The sequence below is a fragment of the Pleurodeles waltl genome, chromosome 8, assembly GCF_031143425.1.
Source record: "Pleurodeles waltl isolate 20211129_DDA chromosome 8, aPleWal1.hap1.20221129, whole genome shotgun sequence".
In the NCBI taxonomy this organism is placed as follows: domain Eukaryota; kingdom Metazoa; phylum Chordata; class Amphibia; order Caudata; family Salamandridae; genus Pleurodeles; species Pleurodeles waltl.
The window spans coordinates 329,080,429-329,098,584 of NC_090447.1; the positions used below are offsets into that span (position 1 = coordinate 329,080,429).

At 42.5% G+C, this 18,156-nt stretch overlaps 1 protein-coding gene across 2 annotated transcripts in view; it reads right to left on the reverse strand.

Annotated features, from left to right (window-relative positions):
* The window catches only part of KDM6A (lysine demethylase 6A), a 709,557-nt gene that overhangs the window by 587,640 nt on the left and 103,761 nt on the right, over positions 1–18,156 (reverse strand). For both annotated transcript variants that reach the window (XM_069204190.1, XM_069204189.1), the window contains exon 3: positions 13,992–14,100. In XM_069204190.1, coding sequence (XP_069060291.1) covers positions 13,992–14,100 — 109 coding nt within the window. The remainder of the gene's footprint in view (positions 1–13,991; positions 14,101–18,156) is intronic.

The following is an 18,156-nucleotide window of genomic DNA, read 5'->3' on the forward strand; positions in this document are numbered from 1 at the left end:
AACAAATAAATAAAATATTGAAATTGAGGTGAAAAAGAAACCTGCCATTTTTCTCTACGTTTTACTCCAACTTTTTCCTGCAATGTCAGATTTTTTTAAAGCAATATACTGTTACGTCTGCTGGACTCTTCTGGTTGCGGGGATATATAGGGCTTGAAGTTTCAGCAAGAACCCTAGGTACCCAGAGCCAATAAATGAGCTGCACCTTGCAGTGGGTTTTCATTCTATATCGGGTATACGGCAATTCATTTGCTGAAATATAAAGAGTCAAAAATAGGTATCAAGAAAACCTTTGTATTTCTAAAACGGGCACAAGATAAGGTGTTGAGGAGCAGTGGGTATTTGCACATCTCTGAATTTTGGGGTGCCCATACTAACATGTGAATTACAGGGCATTTCTCAAATAGACGTCTTTTGTACACACACTCTTATATTTGGAAGGAAAAAATGGAGAGAACGACAAGGAGCAATAACACTTGTTTTGCTATTCTATGTTCCACCAAGTCTCCAGATAAAAATGGTACCTCACTTGTGTGGGTAGGCCTAGCGCCCGCGACAGGAAATGCCCCAAAACACAAAGTGGACATATTACATTTTCCCAAAGAAAACAGAGGTGTTTTTTGCAAAGTGCCTACCTGTGGATTTTGGCCTCTAGCTCAGCCGGCACCTAGGGAAACCTACCAAACCTGTGCATTTTTTAAAACTAGAGACCTTGCGGAATCCAAGACGGGGTGACTTGTGGGGCTCTCACCAGGTTCAGTTATCCAGAATCCTTTGCAAACCTCAAAATATGGCTAAAGAAAACACTTTCCTCACATTTCTGTGACCGAAAGTTCTGGAATCTGAGAGGAGCCACAAATTTCCTTCCACCCAGTGTTCCCCCAAGTCTCCCGATAAAAATGGTACCTCACTTGTGTGGGTAGACCTTGTGCTCGCAACAGGAAATGCCCCCAAACACTATCTGGACACACAAAAATTATCAAATAGAAAACTACCTGTTTTTGTGGGAGGAGGTGAGGGGGTCTGCGTTTTTGGTCCTGGGCTCAGCAGCCATCTAGGGAAACCTACATTTCTGAAGACTAGACACCCGAGGGAGTCAAGGGAGGTGTGACTTGCGTGGATCCCCCAATTTTTTCTTACATAGAATCCTCAGCAAACCTCAAATTTAGCTAAAAAAAGAAATAAAAAATCACATTTTTCCCCACAGTTGTGTGGGATCACTGCACCGGGACCTACCACCCAACGTTCCCCTTAGTCTCCCGGTAAAAATGATACCTCACTTGTGTAGGTGGGCCAAGTGTTTGTGAAAGGGAAGAGCCAAAAACACATTGAAATTGAGGTGGAACCAAAGAGGATCCAAAAGGGCAGTTTGAAAAAAAAAAAATTTTAGGCTGACAAGTGCAGCAGAAATTTTATCGGTATAGATGAGACAATGCTGGTTGGTAGGAATTTTGTGGATTCCTGCAGATTCCGGAAGGTTCCATCACAAAAATGTGTGAAAAATGTGTGCTTTCCAGCAAAGTTGCAGGTTTGCAGGGCATTGTGGGTAAGGAAATGGTGCGGGGTGCATGTGAAGCACACCACCCTGGAATCAACTAGATGTTTAGTTTTCAGATGTGTCTAGGTCTTGTGGATTTTTCTACATGGCAGCATCACAGAGTAAAAAAAAAAAAAAGTGCAGCCCTCACCATTCCAAGTGGGACGATTTTGAGAGTTACCAAGCTCTCATGGCCCAAATGTAAAACAAAAAAACTAAAATGTACTCTTGCTTGCCATGGGATAAGATGTTTTAGTGTGCGGGTGAGAGCTGAATGAATGTTAGCCCCTTCAGTTCGGGTGGGGGCATAACCAGGCCCATAAAAGTTTGTAGCCACCATCCCACTATTTTTAATTTTATTGTTTTTATTCCCTGGCATCTAGTAGACTTTCTGTCCTCCCCGAAGTGTGGCCCGGGGTTAATTGCCCAATCTGCCCACTGGTGGGCAGAATAACTTTGGCCCCATTTATTTTGAGTGGGGGTATGGCCATACCCCCAACCTCTTATTTTGAAAAACAAATCGTCCCTGGTCTCTGGTGGGCTTTTGGGCCTTCCAAAAATAGGCCAATATGCCCCCAAGGGGGGCAGTTATGGCCAACAGTAATGTGTTCCCATGGGGACCGACCCTTGACTAAGGGTCTGCCCCCCCCCCCAAAAAAAAACACACACATACCAATCCATGGTGTCTAGAGGTTTCTGCCCTCTTTGGCAGAAAAGGCCTAAAAATATCGTGACCCCCCTGGGGAGTGGCCCTTGCCAAAGGGGCCGCTCCCCTTATGCGTTAGTATAAAAAAATTACAATTCCCTGGTGTCTTGTGGTTTCAAAGCTCCATTACCATATATGATAAATCCTTTCTGTGCTAGCACTAAGTCATGAGCACATGGCTTGGCCAAGGACCATTACCATGTCCACAGTACTAACTGGTACCAGTACAGAATGCATCTATAGTACAAACAATTATTTTTAAAGCTTATTATGAAGCAAATCTACAATTAATTCTCTGAAAACAAAAATTCATTCACCCACACTGGATCGTAGGTTGGTTTCAGAGGTTTTTTTTTGTTTCGTTTTTTTAATGTGATGCAGAGTAGTGTGGAGCGGTACTGAACAAAAGTGGGGCATAGAGCGAGAGAAGAGTGGGGCAGGGCAGGGGCCCAGAGCGGGCAGGCGCGTAGAGCAGGGTGTGGAGACGGGCATGGAGCAGGGCAGGGCATGAAGCAGAGCAGGGCATGAAACAGAAGAGAGTATAGTGGTGTAATGTCATGCAGTGGCATTGTTGTGCAGTAGAGAGTGTGGTAGTACACTGCCAATAGAGAACACATTTTCAACTGAAATGACCATTACATCTGCACAGTCATATAGTTTTATTGATAAAACTATACAGAGCACAAACATTATTGTGTGGAAAAGGTATCAACTTTAGACTGTATTAAATTATTTGTTCACCGCACTTCAAAATCACAAAAAAACATTGTTAATAAAATATAACATCGTACAGCCTTCCTCTAGCACACCCCAGTACTCAGCATGACTGTCACATGAATCCTTTCAATTTGAAGTCAGAAAAAGAACAGTAAACATCAAGCTCCCTTGGAAGAGATCCTGGTGTCTGTCCTTGGTCTTTGAAAGCACAGTAAATGTGACAAGACAATTACAAAATGTAAAGTCCTGTTTACAGAAAGTGCACGGTCGTGGAAGAATACAGTAAATGGGCTATGCTTCACAGGAGGGACAAAGTCATACTGGGGACCCTAAAACAAATTAAGCCACCAAATAGCAACAAGCAACTGAGTTACAAAACAAAGCCAAAAGGTGGTGGTGGTGAGCAATGGGCAAAATGCATTCCCAGGGAAGCTTTACAAATGTCCCTATGAAGTCTTTGCAAACCAGAAAGCTGTGCTGTAGGCTTTGACCTAAAAAACAAGTGGGATAGAAAAAGCCTAACAAACCTTGGATTTATTGCCAGGGGTGTGGAATTTATTAAAATATCTACTTGTCCAGGGGACAGGTTGCTTCTCAAATCTACTTGTCCTGTAAAAAGATCTACTTGTCCCTTTGGTGCCATGTAGTGTGGCGAAAAATTATGGCAGCAATCTCATTATGTAAGAGCTCTGATAATAGCCTCTCTGATTATGCCAGGGCTACTACCATAGTACGGCTTGAATACTTGCATTTTCAATCCCTACTGTAGCAATTTCCTTATTTTGCCACCTTTCTGCAGATCTGCACACTGGGGCTGGAGGAAGCAGTAAGCAATAGTTCCAGGGCTGGAATGCCTTTGAGTCTGCAAACCTACTAACCTGCATGTTTTAAAGATTTTCACCAGCTTCTCTCTAATATTTTGTCATAATAAGAAAGGTTGGACATTTACTCCTGACAATGGCAGAATCAGAACTTCTTCCAGGGTTGGGAAGAAAGTGGCCGGAGGGAAAATGAACTTGCAAATGCTGAATAGATTTTCACATGAGCAAATCTAGACATGCGTATTTATCCATGCTAAAATACTGTTCACAAATATTTTATAGGGGTACGACATATACCATGGGTGCACTTTTGTGACTTTCTTTAAGAATTTGGGGCCACATGTAGGTAGGTTCAGATTTGCGACCTGCAAATTGCGAGTCAGAGCGACTCGCAATTTGCGAGTCGCAAATCCGAATGTAGGATGGTGTCCCTGACACCATCTGTGATTCACAAGGGCTTCGCAAATGCCCACCTAGTGAATAATCATGAGGTGGGTCGCAATTTGCGACCCCCTTGCGAATAGCGGCCCTTCCAGGGATGGTGGCCTGCTGGAGACAGCAGACCACCATGTCTGCGACTGCTAACTTAAAGGAAAACGAGATGCATTACAAAAACGAAAAATGAAACGTTTTCGTTTCATTTTTTTAGAGCTCTGCCTGCTCTGAAAAAATGTCTACAGTGACATTCACAATGGAGAAGGGGTCCCATGGGGAACCCCTTCCCTTTTGCGAAAATGTTAGCACTCATTTGAAATGGATGCAAACTGCGATTGGTTTGCGGTCACAAAACAATCCTACATTGCACTACGAGTCGCAATTAGGAAGGGAACACCCCTTCCTAATTGCGAGTCGCAAACCCGTTTCGCGATTCGGTAACCAGGTTACTGAATCGCAAAACTGGGTTTGTGCATCGCAATGTGCTTTTTGCACGTCGCAAACAGCAAAAGTCGCTGTTTGCGACATGCAAAAAGCTACCTACATGTGGGTCTTGGTCCCTAATTAGGTCTGGTGTTAACAAAGACATTTTGTTTTTATTAAACTTCTCTTTCTCTCTCTTTCGGCTGGCTTTACTATGAGTGATCGCATTCTGCTCTTCCACAAGGAGCATATTGGCACACAAAGTAGTTTTGTTCAGTGTCAGGAACTACAGTGGCAATCAGTGATGTAACGAAACTAGAGGGTGACCCTTTGCAAAGAACATGGAGGAACCCCCTCTCCAGACTCACTCAGGGCAGGTGCTGTGCTGAAGGGGCCCCCTGGAGGGCAGCTGCGGGGCCTTTGTTATGCCACTGGTGGCAACGTGTGCTTTTAGAGTTCAAAAACTTTTTGGGGGGTTTTTGCCAGTGTTTGTTACAATGTTGAGGGCCTGGTAGCTCCCACAACAATAAAGTGTTACAAAAGCCTTGTCAAAACAAGACACGCATTGATGAAACTAAAAGACTTATAAAAATATGTCAGACCAGTTGGCTTTGTCAGTGTTTGTTTATTTACATGCTTCCCATATTCGTGTTGAAAATGGTTACACTGATTTTCCATTAGAAATATTTTTGGGAAATACTAGCATGCATCAACACATCATTTGCATCTAATCAGAGAGCATTCTGGGAGCATTATACTTAGCCTCATAGCCTAAACTTTTCAAACATGTGTATACACGTTTTTGGTTTTTTTTTGTACTGGAACCAACGTCAGTAGTGAAGTGTGACCTTAAAACATTTATTTACAGTACTCACCCTAATAATGAAGGCTTTCAAATAATGAACCATAAATACAAGTTCGAACAGCATTATCTTTTGGAAACACATTACCTCAACTGCAGAGAGTTCCACTCTCTGTAAACAGGCAGCCAAAGGGTTTGTGCTGCAGAGGGCTGGGCCTACTTGTCCCAAGGACAAAGTAAACATAAAAACTTGTTGCCCTTGACCCCAAACAAGATGTCCTGGGCGTCGGGCGATAGGAATTTCACATCCCTGATTGCACTATTAGAAGAGGAGAGAAAAATCTGGTAAAAACTCTTTTCAAACCCACATGACTAAAATGGATCCCAGTTCAACTTGGGATTGGTTAGTGTATCAATGTGTATATGACAGATTTGTTTTTGATGGCTCATGAAGCTATGCTTGCCCACTGCAGTGTCACGTAGGGTCTCATTATTCTAATGACTATTGGATTTTAAGCGGCAGAATCACCTGTGATGTGGGAGACTTAGTCTGACGTACTACAGGTGACACCTGTCGCCCCAATCCGGGTTTTGCTCCGGCTAACCGGCAGTGCCTCATTTCTACCCAAGGGCAGGGAGGATTGGGCAGCTGAGCGCATGACAACTGATTTCTCAGGGAAACCGTGGTCACTCAGGTCTTATCCGTTTCTCTCAATTACATTAGTCTCACATACACAATGACAGACAGAGGCAGTATAGGTTTCAATAAGATTTTAATGAAGCGACTGCATCTTAGATAGCAAAGTTTGTGCTGCAATAACCAAGGCAATACAGCATAACAAGATTAAAATGGTGACAAGGAGAGTAAAGCTTAGAAATAACGCTACCATATTGTCACTAGAGTCAATAGACTAATTCCTACCTAGGCTACATTAGAGCACAGAGTGTTAAGCTCTAATTCAGCCCTTCAGGTTCCCCTGGGAAGACATCATCCCCCATACCTGAGCTAAGGCCTGAAGCCTGCATAAGCAGCTGTTGCGAAGCGTTCAGCAATCAGCATAAAAGTCATGGTCATCTGGCTGGAATCTTCCTCCAACGTGTATGGGACAGGGAAGTGTTTTTATAATAAAACAGATGATGTACTGAGAAAATGTCCCTATGTAAGGATGTGTGTTTTTCTATGAAAGTCAGAGACAAAACGTGTACCACGTTCACCGGCAACCTATCTTACTGCAGTGTTGAAAGAAGCACAGAGTGAACAAGAATGTCTGGTTTAGGAACATAGTGCTGGCCTAGGCAAAAACAGCTAGATAGAGAGAAATAAAACAAGACCACAAAAGTGGCTATTGTAAGAATAATAAAATGAAGCTGAATAAAATATATCTAGGTTAAAGTGCACAACAGCAGGCCTAGTATGCTAAAATAACGTGCATTGAGCTATAACTAAAATGAATACACAACAGGAGGCTGCACTGTTTTTGTTAACTATAGTAGATACAACGGGCAGACAGTCCAAAACTGTGGAAGAAGCTGATAGTAAATAAACCTTCAATTTAAATTTAAGCTAAGAAACCTGAGTGTCCATGCAAATAGAGTGCAGGGGGACATATTAACACCTGTGATTAAGACAGCCAATGGACTCAAGCAGGGATGATGCCTTGCTATGTGCACATTTAATCTATATGTTGGAAGTTTAACATGCCACATAGTTTCATTAATGCTTTCCGCTTCAACTCAGGCATAGATTTCACCAGGTCAGAAAGAATACTTGATTCCAATATTCTTAAAAGCAGCTTGATCATGAAGATGAAGGTCATAGCCTTTGTTAAAGACAAAGTAACTTTTTCTTGGTTCAAAACTGGACAAGTTAAATGTGGTGTTATTTCTGACAGCCATTTAAGTTGAACACCGCCCATTCAGGTTCTTGCACAAACAGAACTAATGAGGATTTCTCATTTTAATAATCAACATGGTGAATGCACCCCTTGTGCCCCTTTTGAAAGTTTACAAGGCAAAGATAATTTCTGTATTTTTTCACTGTTCTCCCAATTCATTCCTTTAATTGCTGCAATATTACACAACGTAACAGGGTTTGGAAATGATTTACCCAAGTCCATTCAACCATAACATTTGATGTGCCTTATATGATATTCCAGCTATCGCTAAGCGAGCATATATTTTAGCTCATTAAATCTGTACAAACACTTTTAATCCATCCAAAACTTTAGGTTCAATTATTTGAAAGGATATGGAAAACTCAAAGTATTAAATAATGCTCACTGTACATAGTTATCTGAAGTGGTACAATTTGTAAAGCAACAGATAGCCTGGAAAATGAGAGAAAATTGAATTTGGGGACTATGCCTTGGCTAGGGCCCAAAGTTAGAAAGAAAAACTGCTTCTTCGATGAATTCAGCGTTTTCACTGCAATTTGGAAGTTTGTTGGAACATGCAGGTTCTTCTCAACAATCCAAAAGTCAAACAGCATTGAAAATAATGATATGCCCCACTGACGGTCTTTTGAGACCAGGATGTCTGACCCTTCATTTAAATCCTGAAGTTGGACCAAAGTACAAATGTACCTCATGTGGATTTTCAAAAGAGGTTACTCTTCATGTTAGGTTTGTATGTGCTGCATTAATATCACAATGGAAATTGTACTTTAAGAAAATATTTATCACCCACTATAAGAGTATGACTAGAAAGGCTTTCTAGTTCCTCTATGCATCTCGTATTGTCAGTTTTGAAGTGCCAAATGATTTTATTTTTGGTTTTGAGGACTGTATGAAAAATGATCAACTACTACTTTTAAAGTATTTCCTTCCTAGGACTCATGTTAAAAGTATTGAAGAACCTGAACGAAGCTTTTAACAAATTAGGGTGCAGTAAGTGTCTTACTGGCAGTCTCTGCTCCTCGGACAGTACCCCTGCAAGTTAAGACAGGTCAAAAAGCAGAAATTTAACAAGGTAGTTTGAGACGATAAACCATAGTTACATTTATAAGCAGTCATCTATTAATGTAGAAACTGCTTCTCAATTCCTGTATTTTACTCACATTCAGAAACAAGCATTTGCAATGCAACTGGTCTCGCACTTGCTTGAGTTAGAACTACTGACATTGTAAATGCATAACTGAACTTTTCTTGTCACCGAAATTGGTCAACCCTGCCTAATATTTTGGTCCTCTCTGCCACACAAATCCAGTGGCCTTGCATATAACTAAAGCATTTCATTTCCTTCTTCCTCTGCTATTGAAATCTAACTCTATGAAAGAACTAATATGGAGAATACTGCCATTTCTACGTTTAGTTTTTAATTGTACACAGCGCTCAAAATTCACTGTAAATTGTGAATCTAAAAACACATGACAGACAACCACACACATGCCGCTTATTAAAATACAGAAAGGTGGCAAGGATTAGGTGCTGTACTAAACCAGTTATGTTCCAAATTAAAGTGATGCCCCTTGATACAATGCTTTACAACAGCAATCTAGGTTGAAAATAAGTGTTTTAACTATTAGATCAAACTCAGTAGGAAAAACGAGGTATTAAAAAAATAAATTAAAAAGAAAAGAACACCACAAGGAACGCTGCTGGTCGCTCAATCCGACTGCCTTTGGCTCGTTAAATCAGACACTTAGACATGGCCATCTTTTCTCATAATACAGACAAAAGAAAATGGAAAAAAACTATCCCTGCAGTTGGATAAAAAGAAAGAGCTAGGCGGTGACACACAACACAGCATGCTGGATCCCAGAAGAGAAGATAAAGCAGCAGATCATGGCACCCCAGTGGGGAACTGATGCAAACAATATTTTCGCCCCTCGGCTCTGCATAGCGTGCCCAATTTTGTCCGTAATTCCGGGCAGAGATCCAAGGCAACAGCACAACAACTAGTCTTACAAACGTTGCCTACAGTGACTTCAGGGATTAAGGCCCAACTGGAATGGGGAGATGTGGCCAGAGCTGTCGACTGTTGAATTGAGGAACCAGGTTTTAAGTCCAGACGCCTGCTGAACAGCCTATAACTGTGGGCAAATCACTTATAATTCCTGTGTTTAAAAACAAAAAATATGAATCAGACCTTACGTAATGTAATTTGATACCAATGTTAAATGCTTTAACGTCCTTGGACCGAGTTAGAGCTATATTAAACTGCAGAATAATTTAAGAAGGCTGAGAAGGAAAATACAGATAACCAGGAGGTTTGAAGTCGCCCAATTAAAAACAACGTACTTTGCAGAAATTGTCTACGGGGGCACAACCCTCCTCTTCAGTAGAAGTTATAGACTGCTGATCCTAGACAGCCAGACAGCTCTTCCAGTGTAGAGGGCAAGTGGCCATTGGCCGCCGCATATTTTACCGTAACTTGCAAGCAGCAGTAGATGCAGCTTCCTAGGCAAGGTAGAATCAGCAAGAAGCAGAGCACTGCTGCCCATTCCTAAAGCAGGCAAACAGCGGAAGCCTTTGGGCTGCACAGACAAAAGCAACAGACAACGCAGGCTACACAAGCTCTTCAATTTAAAGCACAGTCTCCCCCAACGCTGTACCCGAGAAAGACCAAGGTTATGTACTACATTCCACCCCCAGCGTTAGACACTTAATGGATAGAGTCGTACAGACAGACACCCAACCCACAAAGCCTAGTGCCGTACAGACACCCAACCCACAAAGCCATACACAAATCGCAGGGGGACAACAGGGTGATGAGGTGCAGCGCGAGAGTACTCGGGACAGCAGTGATGTGGCATAACATACAGAGCCGCCGACTTTGGGAAAGGGAACCGGGTTAAAGCCCGACGTTGGCTCTCAAAAAAAAAAAAAAGATATATATATATATATTTATGTATATATAAATAAAATCTGATCTAAAAATAAATTCAGTAACAAATAAAACGAAATAAATAATAGCAATCAAAAGGGAGATACGTAGTGTGGGCATGTGGAAGTCCACAAAGGAAGCGTGCTAAAATTGAATTGAGCACCTGTAATGTTGTGACACGGGGAACCATTAGCAATAGTGCTGAGGCAAAAGAAACAACATACGGCCATGCAATGCAAAGCGACGAGGCCAAAGAAATAAAATAGTGCACCTCACCAAGGTATATGGCCTACTGAGCAAGAATCCATGTAACAGGGTCAGTCCCCAAGGCGGTAACAAAGCAGCCTCAAGGTGGGACAAACGTAAAGCACTCACCAACGACATCAAGGGATTTTTTAAAGGAAAGCCCACGAACAAGTGAAAGTGATGGGCTTTAGGTGGGCATGGCTGAAGCCCACAGATGGATAACAAGTCAGAAAAACAGTGCTTGTGCACTGCTATGCTCGACCTAAAAAACAAAAAACTGCAGTGCTTATTACTATAAACAGTTTTAGCATAATGACCTTGCAGTATTTCAAATTTAATACAATTTCTCCAGATTGTCAATTGATACTGCTAGAGATTTATTAAAATCACTAGGTTTTATGCCCTTGTTGATCACTTTGTAGCATGTGGTGTCTGTACATGTTCTTTTTTGTTTTAAGTATGTCAATCTCTTGGTTTCTAAATATGAGAAAAACAATGAAAACAAATTGAGAAGCTGTTTCTACATTAATAGGCCACTGCTCAAATACAGAAGTATGATTTATTTAGTGAATGGGACTACAGCTTGTTTTGGTGACCTTAGAAAACAACATGCATTTTATTTATTTACTGATAATTGGCATGCAGTGCGACCTTCTTGACAACCACCTAGGAAGACGCCATAGTGTGAAAGAAAAGACATTTGCACACCTTGCCAACTATGTATATACATTGTTGAACTCTTAAGCTCTCTAGTGGCAGCCTAATATTTCACAGCAGCTCAGTGCTGCTGCCACAAACTGTGTCAGTGTGTGTTGTATCTGCAAAACATGCCTTAAATAATAAGCATGGTTACAAAGCAGCTAAGATTGACAAGTAGTATTTTACCACTCACCAATACAAAACTTAGCATTCAAAAACATCTGCAAAATAACGTGGACCGTCCCAAAATTAGACAACGTAACAGCTAACCAATGTCTAAAGCTGGCTCACCGAAACAAGCCATTGTCTTAAAGGGTTGACACAAATGCCTTTCTGTACAGTGTGTTTTGTGCAGCTATGAGAATTAGCAAACAGCTAAAGCTATTTACGCCCAGGCTTAAAAAGAATGGGAAGGTAGACAAGGTAGAAAATACTGGAGAGAGTAGGGTAGAGATGGCCATCAAGAGAGAATAAGAAGAATACCACTCTACACAGTGAGGGTCAGAAGGAACAAGGATGCCAGAAGTAGGAAGAGAGATAGCTGAAGAGAGGGTCAAGAACGTTGAAACGGCAATGGGCAAAACTGCACACAGAGAAAAAGCAACAAAAAAAAAAAAAGGGAAATATGACAAGGGAAGGAGCAAAACAGAAGGAAAGGTACAAGAATGGAGACATTTGAAGCAAGAAAAGGAGATGAATAGAGAAAAAAAGGACAAATTACTAGTCTGCAGTGCATCGCACCAAATACCCACAATCGAGAAAAGAGAAATGGCAAAGAGAACAAACTAACAGAATCAATAACTCCTCACACATGAGTCTTAAACGGCTCATGTCAACAGGAAATGCAGCAGACAAAAATTACTTTATGAAGCTGTAACTACAGAACATTTATTGTAGCGCAGGTGGTATCACTAACTGAAACATTTTCTAAACAAGATCAGCACACTGGGTAGTGTTGCCACCCACGAACAGCCTTTTACAATCAGTACTGCACATCAAATGAGCCACATATGTAGAAAGAGCAATGATTTCCATTGTGCAACATTAGTCTAGCTTTCTCTCCAACAGGCTCAATCTACCCTTCACATAAAGAAGAATTTACATTCATTCAGTAATACTTTTTCTGTTAGAGACTAACTGCAGATTCATCACATTTTGAATTTCCCCAGGAAATGTTCCAGTACCTCATGAGGTGTCCAGGCCATAGGCACCCTGAAGGTCTTTGAAAACAGTCTCATTGCCATAAAAACCATTAGTATGTTCACAATCATCATTTTGGGGGTACATTTCTGTGTTGGAGGGAGCATAGGGTTGCATTCTAGGGAGGATGTTGAGCCTCCGAATCAGCAAAAGCTTTTGGTTCTAGACCAGGCATCTGAGAAGTTGGTATTGGCGACAAGGCTCAGGCCTGTGGAGTCTGTTGTGGTACCACAATCAGCATGGGGCGTTCTGCTGAGGCTGGACCCAGGGGTGCCAGACTTGAGGGCAGGTACAACCTCGACTGGAGGCCAAGTGATGCAGCTGGGGACGGATCTGCAGATGGGGCTCTAACAGGCAGCCCTTTCAGACTCTATGGATCCAAAGGTTCTCTGGAGTGATCCGTCAGGCTATCAAATCTTGTTCATGGCCTCTCTGAGCTGCCGCATTTTAATCAGCCATAGCAGTCTGCTATAGTACAAGGTTGAGCAGTAGCCCTTCAGAAGTCCGTTCAGCAGAACAACTCCAGGGCATCGAGCTACTCCAAAAAGGTGCAAGAAGCAATACATCGGCAAGCCATGTTTGAACTTTTTGTGCTTCTTATGTAACTATCGAGACTTACCAGAACTCCGTGACTTCGATTTCCACAACTTGTATGAGCAGCCTCAGGAACAAATGCATCTGCGCCCTCATCCTCTTCTTGGACTTCTTGCAAAGATCGGCAACTGTGGATTTTGATTCACAGCTGCAGGTAACATTACCGTTTATTTTCATGCAGCAAGGGCGCGACTCCATGTGGTGAGAGGCACCAAAGCCAGACAAGAGTCGTCACATACATTTGTTGTGGAAGTCATGACCGCTTAAAAACTTTTCACTTTGGAGCTATAGCTGCACATTGTGTAAAGATGTATTGGGAATTTTTGTGAGGCAAAAACAGAGAGAACTGCTGGCTCCGGATCTACATCAGAAGGTGTGGAAAGAAAGGAACTCATCAGCACACAGCGGTGGCGTATATATTGGGAGACAGAGATCATATCCACGGACGGAGCAGATGAAGAGCCACAAAGCGCCACCTGTCGAAGTGCAAGAGAATTGCAAAAAAGTTTCTGGAACCAGTTTGGAGCTGGGAAAACTCACAAGGTGAAAGCTCTGCGGTTAGAAGTCGATCGGAAAAATAGCTTTGCGTGCACGCAGTTGAAATGAAAATCACAAGTAAGGAACAAATGCTCTACAGGTAGGACAAAAGGAAACGAGGATGAGACACGTAAGTAGCATTCAGGTGGAAGCTCATTGTATGACTTTACAGATGAAACTCACGGCTTCTACATTTTAAAACGTTGTAAGTCTGCATCTGCATATCTGTATTCTAACAAGGAAGTTAGCAACCAAAATGAGTGTGTGTAACCTTGAGAGTTTAAACACCAGTATTAACATATTTGTTTTTGATTTTAAGAATTAATGATGCTCAACCAATTGTAATCGGAGCAGTTTCACATCATTTTCTTTAGGCTGTAAATATTAAGTATTTTTAAATTCATTAAACAAGCAAAGTTTTGTTTTTTGTTTTTCAAAAAAGTGTAATACCTTTTGGATACTCTTCCAACAAGAGGTTGAAATGACCTAGCTGACAAAAGAAATCTGACTCTACTTTTCCTTCAGATTTCAAGATTAATGACTCGTAGCAGCGGACAGCCTAAAAGAGAAGAGAAATGTGCACATTTAAAAAAGCGATCAAGTTAAAGTACTCAAATACATGTTCTTTTAAACATACCATTTATATTCTTATACTTGTCAACAAACCAATGCAAGTATCCAAATAAATAAGCCAAAAACCTGCAACAAACTGATGAACAATGGCATTCTGCATGTTTAATCTTGTGACACATAAAACAAAGGCATAACAAAGCATTTAGAAACAAACGCAGAACCACAAAGGTTCACTCTTGCCCAAGATCATGTTATGCAACATGAAAAACCGGTGGCTTATGCTAGAAGGTTCGTACATCCAGCACATGTATGAGATTTCCAGGGGACATTTGTGTCCTGTAAAGATGAAGTTATACTGTGGGTGCCATACTGGTTTTACACCCAACCACCAAGGGTGTGAGTTGTGCTGACTGGAAAGCCAATCAGAACTAGGGTAATTCTTACAGAATACCAGGGCACATCTGTATAGTCCACAATGTACATGTAAGTAATAAGGTGTAAACCAAAGTCCAATATGCGTTTTTGTAGTCGGTTAGGGTTTATTCTTCTTAAAAGACAGTACATTCCAAAAGCCAGCAGGCACGTGTTTTGTTATCTAGACTTTCTCAGGGAATAGATTCCTGACGATAATGTCCACAAGTTTTGGGAAATAACTGTTCCCTCAAAAGTAGTAAATGTGAAAGCAAGTTACTTACCTTTGGTAACACTTTTTCTGGTGGTTAGTGTATCTACCTGTGGATTCCTCATCTTTTGAATATCTCAGTGTGCAGGGCTCGACAGAAACTGTTGCCAAGCTCTCCACGTCGATGAGCATGTCACAATCAATCAATGAATCAACCAGGAATTTGTAAAGCGCACTGCTCACCCGTGAGGATCTCAAGGCGCTGAAGGGGGGGGGGGAAGGTCTGCTACTGCTTGAACAGCCAGGTCTTCAGAAGTTTCCTGAAGGTAAGGAGGTCTGGCGCAGGTGGGTGGGAAGAGTGTTCCACGTCCAATGGAACGGCTTCGCACGCGACTCCGTCTGACATTATCGGAGCCATAAGAATTCCTTGCAGGCATGCTGACGGCAGTTTCACCCACTTTTTTCTGTGCCTTCGAGGCAAACGGGTGAACATCAACATCATAAGCACAGCTTGTGCGAACTTAACTCAAACATTTATATACATTTATATCTAAACATACATTCGGTATATACGATTTCCAATATATACAACATATACCAACATTTTTCTTCTTCTTCTTGGTGTATCCAGACAAGCAAAGGGGAGGCTGGTGGCTCAATGAGGAATCCACAGGTAGATACTGTATCCACCAGAAAAAGCGTTATCGAAGGTAAGCAACTTATTTTGCTGATGGATACATCTAACTGTGGATTCCTCAACTTTTGAATAGAGTCCCAAAGCAATCCTGCACTCAGAGGTGTATGCCTGTCAGCTATACCAAGACGTCCAGCAAAATGGAAAAGGCAAAATGACCGTCACTACACACTTCGGAGTCCAAGCAGTAATGCTTTGCAAAAGTGTGGCGGGAAGCTCAAATCACCACCTTGCAGATATCAACAACAGGAACACCTATAGCCAAGGCCGATGTAGTAGCCTTAGCTCTCATCAAATGAGCTCTTATACCCTCAGTAAGTTCTTTCTTAGCCAAAGCTTAACAGTTTGATGCAAAGGATGACCCACCTTGAAAATATTCTTTTGTGGACGGCTTTGCCCTTCATCTTGCCTGCATAGCCGATGAACAGCTGATGGCCCATTCTAAATTAACTCGTCCTGTCCATGTAGAAGCTCAACGCTATGTTTGGATCCAGACAATGCAGCCTTTCCTCCTCCTTAGAGGGATGGGGAGGAGGGTAAAAGGTCAGAAGAGTGATGGACTGCCTTAAATGCAGAGGGGTCACTACCTCTGGAAGGAAAGCCGCCCTAGTTCTCAGAACCACATTGTTGAAATTAAAAGTGGTAAATAGGGGTTTAACACTCAGAGCTTTCAGCTCGCTAACACTTCTAGCAGACGTGATCGCCACTAGAAAAACAGTCTATCGTAAGGAGCCTCAACAGGCAACTATGTAAAAGCTTAAACAGTTTACCCATCAGGTATGTTAAAACCAACTTTAAATCCCACTGAGGCATGATGAACAGAATAGGGGGCGGGGGGAGCAACATATTATTCAAACCCTTAAGAAACTTTAAAACTATAAGGGACTTAAACAATGAGGGTTGGTCAGGCAAACAAATAAATGCAGGTAGGGCAGACAAATAGCCCTTCAATGTCGCAACTGCACAACCTTGTTGTGCTAGAGAAAGAGCAAAGTTCAAAACACTGGATAAGTGAGCCTTTAAAAGGGTCAAAATATTGTTCTTCACACCATTTGACAAACTTGGTACATGTACCAGCATAGACAGTTTTGGTGTAGTGTCACCTGGCCGACAGAACAACATCCACCACATCAGAAGGAAGAGAAGTACTAAGGTTGCCCTGTTTGATTGCAGGCATATAGGTGCAGGCTCTGGAGGTGAGGTTGTAGAACCCGTTCCTGCAACTGCAAGAAGAGATCTGCCCTGTGAGGGAGACTGAGCAGAGGGCACAGTGAGAGTTGTCGGTCTGTGTGCCACACCCTTCGGGCCAATCAAGGGCTAATAATGTAACACAGGCCCGGGTCTTGGCGAATCGTCCTCAGAACCCGAGAAATCAATGGTATGGGTAAATGGATAAAGCAACTGGATGCTCCAGTCTAACAGAAACACGTCCCCCAGCGCTCCCTGCATAGGATACTGGAGCTTGCGGAACAGGCATTGCACCCTCTTGCGAGTGGCAAACAGGTCTGAGGCACCCCCATAAGTAGAAGACGTGAAGAACAACCTCCAGAAGGAGTCGCCACTCGTATTCTGCTGAAAACTGCTTGCAGGAACTGAACGCAAATATTTTGAGAACTCCAGCTAAATAGTTATCTACAATGCAAATCCGATCGTCCTGAGCCTAGGACCAGAGTCGTAGAGCCTCTCTGCAGAGAAGATATGACCCTACTCCTCCCTGTTTATGTACCACATTGAAGTAGTGTTGTCTGTCAAGACTTGTACTGACTGACCACAAATTGAGGGGAGGAAGGCCTTGACAGCCAGACAGCGCTCGCAATTCCAACAGATTGATGTGAAACATCTGTTCTTCTGGAAACCTAAGTCCCTTGATCTCCAGATCCCCCAGATGTGCTTCCCACCCTACAGTAAAAGCATCCGTTATCACTGTGGTCAACTGAGTTTTCCCTTGCGTCAGGTTGCCGTCCACACTCCACCACTGAAGATCCACTACAGTGTCCTCGGAGATCCTTATAGACTCGGAGATCTCCGTTGTGTTAAAATCACTGCTTCCAGAGGCACCACTGGAGAGCCCTCATGTGCCAACGTGCGCGAGTGGGCCAACAGAATACAGGAAGCGAACAGACCAAGCAGGTGTAGGACCTTTAGGACTAGATCATCCGCTCCTTCCTGAAACATCGGAATCATAGCCTGAATGTCTTGAATCCTTTGAGGAGGATAGGCAGGATTCACTGCTGTGTCCAGTACTGCTCCCATGAACAAGAGGCACTGAGAGGGTTCCAGGTGAGAATAGGCCCGTTTAAAGAAAAGCCCAGGTTGAACAACAACTGGGTCGTCACCTGCAAATGGTGCAGCCCCAACTCTGGGGACTTGGCTTTGATTAACCAATCGTCCAGGTGAGGGAATACTGGTATTCCCACCTTCTGAGAAGTACTGCAACCACGTCATTACCTTCGTGAAGACTTGAGGTGCGGAAAAAAGTTCAAATGGAAGGACAGCAAATTGGTAATGCTCCATCTCTACCATGAACCGGAGATGCTTCCTTTGTGACTGCAGAATGGAGATGTGAAAAAAAGCTCCCTACAAGCCTGTGGAAACCAACCAGTCCTCTCTTCAGAGCAAGGGTCAGCATTTTGAACTTTTCCTGCCTGAGGAATAAATTCAAAATCCTTAGATCCAGGATTGGGTGTAAACCCCCGTCCTTTTGGGAATCAGGATATATCTCAAAT